At 48.3% G+C, this 10,234-nt stretch overlaps 1 protein-coding gene across 1 annotated transcript; it reads left to right on the top strand.

The window, feature by feature from the left end:
• Positions 1 to 7,473: 7,473 nt before the first annotated feature.
• Positions 7,474 to 10,004, top strand: LORICRIN (loricrin cornified envelope precursor protein). The gene is made up of 2 exons (XM_054473683.1): positions 7,474 to 7,575; positions 8,771 to 10,004. Exon 2 carries the CDS (start codon positions 8,794 to 8,796, stop codon positions 9,772 to 9,774), a length of 981 nt encoding a protein of 326 aa, XP_054329658.1. The 5' UTR covers positions 7,474 to 7,575; positions 8,771 to 8,793; the 3' UTR covers positions 9,775 to 10,004.
• The last annotated feature ends 230 nt before the right edge of the window (positions 10,005 to 10,234 follow it).

Raw genomic sequence — 10,234 nt, 5'->3', positions numbered from 1 at the left:
AGGGGATTCCCTGTTGCAGGCACACATGCACACCTATAGACATATGAACACATGTCACACAAATTAATCCTTCCTCTGGGATCTAAAGTGGCATACACTAATTGCAGGAGGATCTAAAGCAACGTAGCCTGCCCACATGCCTTTCTTAATCCTGTGCAATTATACCCACCCTGGGTGATGACACTCACAGAGGTTATTCTTAAGGCAAGCTTACTTTCCTCACCCTGCCCTCCTGCTGCACCCTCCCTTTTCCTGCATACTCAGCTCAGGTGGGAAATGCTCTCTGGGAGAAAAATTCCCAAAATTCCATTGATTTGAGCCTAAGGCTGGCATACAAGGAGGTATGACATTTTTATGCTCTTTTCCCATTGGCCTGTGATCCTTGTCAACTCACCTAGCTTCTTCCCTGTCACTGCCTCTGACCATCCTCATCTCTCCTTCCTCTGTATCCAGAGAAAAGCCATGGGAAGGAGGCATTAAAAAAACCCACTAAGATGGGAATGGTTTACATTAACTTCATAGATGGAGAAACTGAGATCTGAGGGACAAGACCTTGCCCAAGCTCACAGGGTATTGGTGGCCGGGCAGGTTTAGAGCATCGCCCCCCTGACAAGACCCCAAGACCTCAGCAGAGGAAAGACCTTGATCCCTACCCTTCAGAACAGACCAGAAGCTAACAAACTTCCTAGCTCCCAGCAGTTTGCCATAGTACATTTATTTAAGATACTTTCATAGAAAACAAAATCAGATTATATTTTCCCTCCTCTATGAGATTAAATTCTCATCATCTCCTTGACTGATCAACATATTTACAAATATTTACTCTGAGGTCCAGCCCTGAGTTAGATGGGGATATGGAGAGTTAGGGAGATCCATGTTGCCAGGGATACTCCTAGCCCAGAAGAGAAGGCCCAAGGAATCTGTGCCAGATGTAAATCATGGTTCCACTGTCCCATCTCTTGGGATTCTCTGAGCACATGGATGGAACCAGACAAAGAGGTCACTGAAGACCCACCCACCAAGCCATGATGTCACTTTTTTAAACATTAGGAAAGTTTGCCCCAAGTCATCCACCTGATTTCAACAGGTTCAGCTATTGAAATAAGGAGTATAATTTGAAGAATGAGCAAAAATTAAGGATAACCAGCAAGTCTGAGGAACAGGATTACTGGTCAAGACAGAGATTGAATCCAGATTGTGGTCTTCAGTTGTAAATCCTATTAACAGTCTAGGTAATACAGAGGTCACACTCAAAGCCCACTGCAGCTGCAGGGAATTCCTGAAAGTAGTGCTTAAGAATCAAAATTGGATTTAAAACCAAAAGGGAAGGAGCATTTGCCTTGCTTTGCTTTTCAATGGTGCCCAGTGAAGAAGTGCATTGGTGCAGGTTATCTGAGATAGCACACCGCTGAAAAGCATGAGTGAAAGCTTTTAGGCCAAGCAACCTAAAAAGCTACAGGTTTGAAATGCTTATGCTTTTTTCTTTCTGCCATATTGATTTCCAGGTTGTCTGACTTGGAATCAGTTAAAACAACATGGATAATTCAACCAACAGATATCAGTGGATCCAACATTCTTAGACCACCAACTACCATTATGCATCACAGTTCTGAGGGGCCTCAGGTGACATTCCCTTTCTCAGAGCAAGCTGGAGCTGCTCACTGCTCCTCCCTGCTCATAAAGTTTACATATGAGCTAGGATGCAGGCCCTAAGCCTTCAGGCTACCTAGCAGCTGCCCACCTGTGAAAGCTGTGCCTCCTGATATCAGCAATTTACTTTCAGGCCCAGAGGCTAGTGTGCCCTGGCTCAACAGCCTACTGGAGCTTAGCAGGCACAGCTACAAAACATTTTTACTTTCATTGTAACTACTCCCTCCTCTCACTGCCAGCACCTAGAGGTACTCTTGTTAAAAGAAAGCAAAAAACCACAACTGGAATCTACTGTGGCAGGGGTACTGAGCTGGGCATCCAGAAACCCAGCTTCTAGTCTTGGCCCTGCTGTGTAGCCTTGGAACATGGTTTAGCCTCTCAGGGCCTTGGGTTCTTTACCTATCTCTACAAAGGAGAGAGGTGTTTGGAAGATCTCTGTGTGTCCTTCCAGCTCTCACACTCTATCAATGCATAAATTTTTCCCTGAGTAGCTAGGAGCATTCATGAAAGCATCCTCTGCTCCCTGCCTCCCAGAGGGCACAAACCAGCCTGGCTAAGGGAGTCATTCCTTCATTTGGTTCCTATTGATCCAAAGAGGAGAGGTACGCGGTGCTTGAAAAGAACACACAATTTAGAATCAAAAGAACTGAGAATCCTGGCTTTTGTACAAAGGCTGTGAGAATTTGGGCAAATCCATTAACCACTCTAAGCTGCTTCCTCATCCTGAACTGAAGATAACATTACTGGGCACACAAAACTGTTATGAGGATTGAACCCATGTGACAGTGGTCCATAAACTGAAGAGTCTGTCCACAGGGGAAGTGTCCAAGCCCAGGCAAGCATGATCCCTGGATGCACTGCTAATCCTATGTGCATCTATAAGCTGTTTGAAAAGGTCTGAACAACTCATCTGTCGTCCCCACCCTCAGCAAAATGATGGGCTCCAGGAGCACCCAAAAGAGGACCAAGTTAAGAGTCAACACTGCCTGATAACACCCCAGGGGGCTATAAATGCTCTTTAAATCCTAAGATGCAGAGTTAAGAACTAATAGGGAGCCTTCCTTCAAGGACAATTATAACTTGAAAAAAGAAACAAGTCAAATTGATGTGTCATTAGCAGACTGTAACTAGTACAATTGTTCCTTAAGGCCTTGGAAAGGGAAAGTGGTGAGCGAGATGGAACCAGTGGGTGTGATGAATCCAGGGAAGCTCTGCAGAGCTCTCCTCCTCCTACCCACCTCTAAGCAGTTCTCCCCATGTAACACCGAGGGTCAGCCACCCCTTCAAACTGTTGGCCCAGAAGGGCCATAGAAAGGAGGAAAACGGCAGCCCAGGAGGTACCTGGAACTCCGTGACACTTCCTGGGCCAGGACTGTGAGAGAAAACTGTTCCCATTCCAAGTCAACAGTGCAAAGAGCTTCCAAGCACTACTCCTGTCCTGCCAAAGCTCCCAAGCCCCTGTCCTGTGTCCATTTTATTCTTTACAGCCACCTGCTGCTCCTTTAACCTGTTAGATAAGTAGTCAGCACTCAGTCATGAGAAAGCATGTGTGTAGCTCTGGATACTTCAAGGTTGTTATGAACATCCTTCCATCCAACTGGGGCTCACCAAGCTCAAGAACTGAAATCTCAGACTGGGGCCCAGGAGCCAGGTGCCTCTACTCAGAGAAGCAGCCTTCTCAGAGTAGTTTGCGGCTGCTCTTTCCTAAATCCCCCCAACATAGCTTGTTAAGATGGCCAAGCTGTGCATCACAATGCAGGAGGCCCTCACGCTATCTCCTCTACCTGCTTCTCTCTTGCTCTGAAGATGCCTGTAGCAGGAAGATGTGAGCTTCCCACAAAGATAAGCTGAGAGGCAGAAAGAATAAATCTCCAACTTTTTTGTGATTTATGAATCAAAAGCTGGGTTTTCTCCAAAGGACGCATCTGTGATTGTGGATAAGCCCCCATGTGTCCTTAACGCCCTAGACTGCCACGTCTTTCTGAAGAATCACCACCCTTCACACACACACACACACACACACATACACACACACAAACACTTCCTATACGGGGCCTTCCCATCAGATAGATATTGTGAGGGTGGTCGGGGAAGCAGGCTAAAATTCCACTAGCCCAGTGTTAGCCCAGTGTCACTTCTATAGCTGGCCTTGGATTCCCTGCACAAGGCTTGTTCATTCTGCACAGTGGCTAGGTTTAATCTGTAGTTCCATGCTGAAACCCTCCACTCCTTATCATCTGACAAGATCATCTCTCAACTGCAGTCAGTCAATAGGTCTCAAGAGTTCCTTCAATTCCACTGGGATTTACTGAGCACCTATTAATGCCCAGCACCATGCCAAGCACTGTGTAGCATTTGCTTTAAGGACCATCCCCTCTAAGGATACAAGTATAGGCAAGAACCGTGTCCTAATCTGTCAAACTGCAGAAGTCAAATGTGCTATCAAGCACACCTTGCAGGGTTAGGTGTCTAAAGGCTATAAACCTTAAAAATCTGACCTGCCAAGTCTTACAAAACCCCAAATACCTATGTGTCATTCTACAATTCTACAAAATCCCATTATTTCCTCACTGATATGATAAAAGGTGATAATCAGTTGCTGTCCACACAGATATCCCATTAGGACTACTGCTTCTGGTCCAGAAAGATAAAATGGGAAACCAGGTTCACATATTCATATATCAGGCAAGGTTAACTCAGGGCTGAAAGCCACAAGATCTGGTACTCAGTATCATGTCACATCAACCTCTTCTGCATGTTAACTAAATATTTGTACTAGTTACAAGCTTTATATATATATATATATATATAACTTGCATATACAATATATATAACTCTATATATATAGAGCCACAAGATCTGGTACTCAGTATCATGTCACATCAACCTCTTCTGCATGTTAACTAAATATGTGTACTAGTTACAAGTTTTATATATATATATAAATAAAACTCTATATATAGAACTCTATATATAGAACTCTATATATAGAACTCTATATATAGAGTTCTATATATAGAGTTATATATTATATATATATAACTTGTAACTAGTACACATATTTAGTTAACATGCAGAAGAGGCTGATGTGACATAGTTATATATACATATAAAACTATAGTTATATATGTATATAAAACTATATATGTAGTTATATATACATATAAAACTATATATATATAGTTAAATATGTATATCCTTTCTTATTAAATGCTATATAGGGTGGCAGAGGCAGGCATGGGGCACCATCCCCACCCACGACTCTACCAAAAAGACCCATGCATAGCTTTGGAAAGGCTTCTGGCTCTTTGATGCTTAACATGGTGCCCAGTACATTTGTTTTGGCTGGATTAACAAATAAAGAATTAACATCTTAAATTTAATAGAAAAAAAACCCTATATTTCTTAGAAGAAAATGAATCCCCCAAAGCCAACATGGACAATTTGAAGATTAGTCATTTTGGGTCAACTGTAGTTTAGGTTCCCGTTTTGTTATTTTTTGAGACAAGGTCTCACTCTATCACCCAGGCTGGAGGGCAGTGGTGCAATCTTGGCCCACTGCAGCCTTGACCTCCCAGGCACAAGTGATCCTCCCATCACAGCCTCCTGAGTGGCTGGGACTACGGGCACATGCCACCACGCCCAGTTAATTTTGTTTATTTTTTTGTAGAGATGAGGTCTCACTATGTTACCCAGGCTGGTCTCAAACTCTTGGGCCCAAGCGATTCTCCCACCTCAGCCTCCAGAGTAGCTGGCACTACAGGCGCACGGCACCACACCTCGTTAATTTTTGTATTTTTTGTAGAGACAGGGTCTTGCTATGTTGTGCAGGCTGGTCTCAAACTCCTGGGCTCAAGCAATCCTCCCACCTTGGCCTCCCAAAGTGCTAGAATTACAGGCATGAGCCACCGCGCCCAGCCCAGTTCCCAAGTTTTAGAATTTCATGGAAAAGTAATAACTCCCTCAGAAAAAAGTGGTAATCATCATTACACCATTGCCAAATTTTCATTTTGACATGGCAGGACATAAAAGAAACAACTACAGCCTCATGTCACCATATCTTTTAAAGGAAGAGGTAGGAAGGCCATGATTTCAGAATTGAAGACTTTCTTTCCCAAGAATACCCTGCTGACGTCCTTTTACTTACACTTTTGCTAAGGACTGGTGAACACATAGCAATGGGCCAACCAGGGACCACATATCAGTGCTGGGAACCGTGGTCCACATGTGCTCCTCTTTCCAATATGGCCCAACTAAATAAAACTGTTCTTTCTTATACCCACAGCAATCACTAATTTGGGCCTGTTTCCCTCCAAATTCTCCACACTGCCTCATCTTCAAGCAGAGAAACTTGCCTTCTCCAGCAGATCCTGTCTTCTCCCTACTGGGTCTCCTCTAAGGAGGAGAGCACCTGAGTTCCTCTTGGGTTCACCTGGGTTTATGCTGTCCAAACTGAAACTAGTGCCACAAGTTTCTGATGGCCACAGTCTAATCAGGATCATCTGGATCCTTAAAAGTGCACTATAATTAAGAATTTATTATTGGAGCTGTCATTTCAAAACATAACTGGGCAGAACAAAGTTTGACTGTGGTATCTTAAACAATACCAATTGACTTCCGGTTATGAAAGAAGAAGCATGCTGTTCTGCATGCGCAGAGGTGATGCTACCGGTCCAGAGTCAACAGGAAAGTTTTGAGTTATTTTCCTAGGAGAAGAATTGGACTTGCCCAATCCCTTCATGGACTCCTTTCTGGCCTTGTTGTCCAAGGGAAGGCCAGGTTGGAAGTAAGGGTGTGCTGTTATATGAGAAAACAACAAAAAAGACAGCATCACCTTCTACACTTAACATAACTATTCTCTCTTCACATGCCTGTGAAATAGGTACTACTATTTTTATTTGATAGACAAGGTAACTGAGGGTCAAAAAGCTTGATCATTCCACAGTCAATAAGTATTTACTGAGTGCCTCCCATGTGCAGGCACTGCACTAAGAGCTATGACTCTGCCCAAGGTGACACAGCTGGCAAATAGCAAAGGGAGCACCCAACCTGTCACCTAATCTCAAGTCTATCCCATTCAATGACTGCCCCTCAGGCTAAGGTCAGTGTTTTGCCACACAACACCACAGGACAACAGAGCCAAAGAGCCACTGTGGGATCACATGGTCCATCTCTTTAGTTTGCTCTGCTGCAAGGAAAGTCAGTATTGATTATCCTTCTCAGACTTTTTCAAATGCCTGCTGTCTCTGGGGACGAATCAAAGTAGCTTCCCACGTCACATTAGTTACAGCACTGTCTATGGTGTGCAGTCCAGAGCTGGGTGCTGGGGACTCATGCCTCCAGTGGGCAGGACAGAAACACCCCAGCAAAACACACATGAAATCCTGGGAGATAAACTTTTGCAAAGGAGCAACAGGTTCTAAAGTTTTGAGGATTTTTAGAGTAGCAGGACCAGAAGCCAAACAGTAGGATTTGGAAGGTCCTACTCCTTGGACAAAGCACTGAGATCTTCAGTTTGACTCTCTTAGGGCACCTCAAGACTCTGGGACCTATTCCTCAAGCACAGCCCTGTGGTCACCCGGTATGCGTCCTGTGCCAGAGGTTTTGGAAACAATGTCTGCCATCCACTCTGACTGGGTGACCCCACTGATGAGCCTGCCACACTGTTGCATCAGAGAAGGGGCCAGTCACACACAAGGCTGCCCATCTCAAGAATGCCAAAACCTTCATGAATGGGCCATCCTGTGCCTGCAATCACAGGGAGGTGTGGCCGACAGCCACGGGTCACGTAACTGAGGCCAAACACAAGAAGCTGGCCTGGATCAATCAATGAGTCAGGGAGAGCTCTACATATAACCTCAGGAGATCAGTGCTCCTCACATTGCCAGCATCTTCTCTCCTCACTCACCCTTCCTGGTGCTTTGGGTAAGTGTGGGTTCTACTGACTCTCTCATCTTCCCAGCTGGTCTTGCCCAGGCCTGACTAGATTAGATGGACCAGGGCCTCTTTCCCCTTTGGGAGCTATAGGACCTCTGCCTTCCCAAAAGCACTCACATTTAGAGGGTGGTCAGGAAAGGAGCAGGGCATGAGCTGCTGCCATGCAGATGGTGCTTCTGGTCTTCTGGCCAGAATGTAAACTCCACAAAGACAAGACTATCTCCTGCCTCTCTGGCACCCACATAGGAGCAGGCATGGTGCCGGGCACAGAAGGACTCTGCAGAGGTTGTCCAAGGCAGCCTGTGCACAGGCTGAGCAGACCTTGTGAACCTGTCAGGAGGAGAGGCTGAGCCCACTCTCAAGAGAGTAGGGAGAACGATTCCAAGAAAGTTGCAGATGGGAGGGATTTGAGGTGCCACAGAAATCCAATTGCTGCTTTACAGAGTTAGAAGTTCTGAGAGGGAAATACAACTTCCTACTAGTCAAAGTCCCTTCTACCAAACTTGGACTTGAGAAAATCATGGAAGAGATGGCTAATAGCTTCTGGTCGGGGATATTGGTCCAAAGGGCTACCAGGGTCCTTCCCCTGTCTCCAGGCAGGGCCACAGCAGAGCCTGTCTTTTCTAGTAACTAGCTCTTGGATCATGGCCTAGCTCAGTGGGACAGACCAAGAGTTTGAACTAAGAGCTTCTGCAGAGGATGGAGTGCAACAGCCCTCAATAGAATGGAGTCCAACAAACCTCTCTCTGTTGTGCTGGGAATGGGTAAAATCCCCTATCCTAGGTAGAGGTTTGTGGTAGTTTTCTATTTGCACTCAGAGAATCAGTGTTGAGACTGGAAGAGGCCTGAAAGATGAAGTGTTCAAACCCTTTCATTTAACAGGAAATGAGAAAGAGGAGGGCGTGTGGGTGATCTGCCCTCAACTCACCCAACAGTGGTCAGAGGCAGAGCTGGGAGAAAGAATGGGCACTGCTAACTGGGCTGTTTAAAGCATAATGAAGGCCTTCTGCAGGGGAATGAGGAACTCAACTCTTCCAAAAGCAGGAATCATAAGAAACCCCCCTGAGGGCTCTCCGGGCACCTGAAGGAGCCCTGGGACGATGGCGATGTTGCTATGGATGCAGCTGCCTCTGTAAGTATCCTCTTGCAGCTGGTCCAGCGATGCTCTCTTCTCTCCTTCCAGGCTATCCTTCCTTCTCAGACAAGATGTCTTATCAGAAAAAGCAGCCCACGCCTCAGCCCCCAGTGGACTGCGTGAAGACCTCTGGCGGCGGTGGCGGTGGCGGCGGCGGCGGCAGCGGCGGTGGTGGCTGCGGCTTCTTCAGCGGCGGCGGCTCAGGGGGCGGCAGCAGCGGTTCTGGCTGCGACTACTACGGCGGCGGTGGCTACTCTGGCGGCGGCTGCGGCGGGGGCTCCTCCGGGGGCGGGAGCGGCATTGGAGGCTGCGGAGGGGGCTCCGGTGGGAGCGTCAAGTACTCCAGTGGAGGCGGCTCCTCCGGGGGCGGCTCTGGCTGTTTCTCCAGCGGTAGGGGCGGCTCCGGCTGCTTCTCCTCCGGTGGCGGCGACTCCGGCTGCGGCGGCGGCTCCTCCGGGGGCGGCTCCGGCTGCTTCTCCAGCGGTGGGGGCGGCTCCTCCGGGGGCGGCTCCGGCTGCTTCTCCTCCGCCGGCGGCGGCTCCTCGGGCCAGGCGGTCCAGTGCCAGAGCTACGGAGGCGTCTCCAGCGGCGGCTCCTCCGGGGGCGGCTCCGGCTGCTTCTCCAGCGGCGGGGGCGGCGGCTCTGTCTGCGGCTACTCCGGCGGCGGCTCTGGCGGCGGCTACTCCGGCGGCGGCTCTGGCTGCGGCGGAGGCTCCTCTGGCGGCGGCGGCTCCGGCTACGTCTCCTCGCAGCAGGTCACTCAGACCTCGTTCACGCCCCAGCCGAGTTACGGAGTGGGGTCGTCCGGCGGCGGCGGCGGCGGCGGCAATGGCTGCTTCTCCAGCGGCGGGGGCGGCGGGAGCTCCGGCTGCGGCGGCGGCTCCTCCGGGATTGGCAGCGGCTGCATCATCAGTGGCGGGGGCTCAGTCTGCGGAGGTGGTTCCTCTGGGGGCGGCGGCGGCTCCTCCGTGGGTGGCTCCGGGAGTGGCAAGGGCGTCCCGGTCTGCCACCAGACCCAGCAGAAGCAGGCGCCTACCTGGCCATCCAAATAGGTCCCCCAGGGTACCACGGAGGCGAAGGAGTTGGAGGTGTTCTCCAGGGGCACCGATGGGCTTAGAGCTCTCATGATGCTACCCGAGGTTTGCAAATCCTTCATGTCTTAACCTACCTGCAAGAAGCCATTGAGCTCTCCGGCCGCATCTAGTTCTGCTGTTTAGCCTCTTTGGTTTCTGTACAACTACCTCCCAACCCCAGTGCCTCAGTCAATAAATTTGCAAATTCATGAGAATCTCTAGGTCTCCAAGAGTATTTGTAGTGTTCAAGTTCATCCATTCCATTCCATTCTTCTCCTTTCTTGCATTTGCTCATTCACACTTACATTCATTTTACAAATACATGGACTCTATTGGCGGAAAGGTGAGTGGATAGATGGGAGTCACCAGGAGAGGGAGGAATGGCTGGCAAACGACGGTCAAACATATGAACATTCTAGTGTATGGCTTAAAATCATGA

This window comes from Pongo pygmaeus, chromosome 1, assembly GCF_028885625.2.
Source record: "Pongo pygmaeus isolate AG05252 chromosome 1, NHGRI_mPonPyg2-v2.0_pri, whole genome shotgun sequence".
Lineage (NCBI taxonomy): Eukaryota > Metazoa > Chordata > Mammalia > Primates > Hominidae > Pongo > Pongo pygmaeus.
Note: the sequence above shows the minus strand (reverse complement) of the source record. Positions and strands in the feature narration are given on the sequence as shown.

Bases quoted from the DNA above. Each gene is read 5' to 3' on its own strand.
- LORICRIN (XM_054473683.1), top strand. From the start codon at position 8,794: ATGTCTTATCAGAAAAAGCAGCCCACGCCTCAGCCCCCAGTGGACTGC.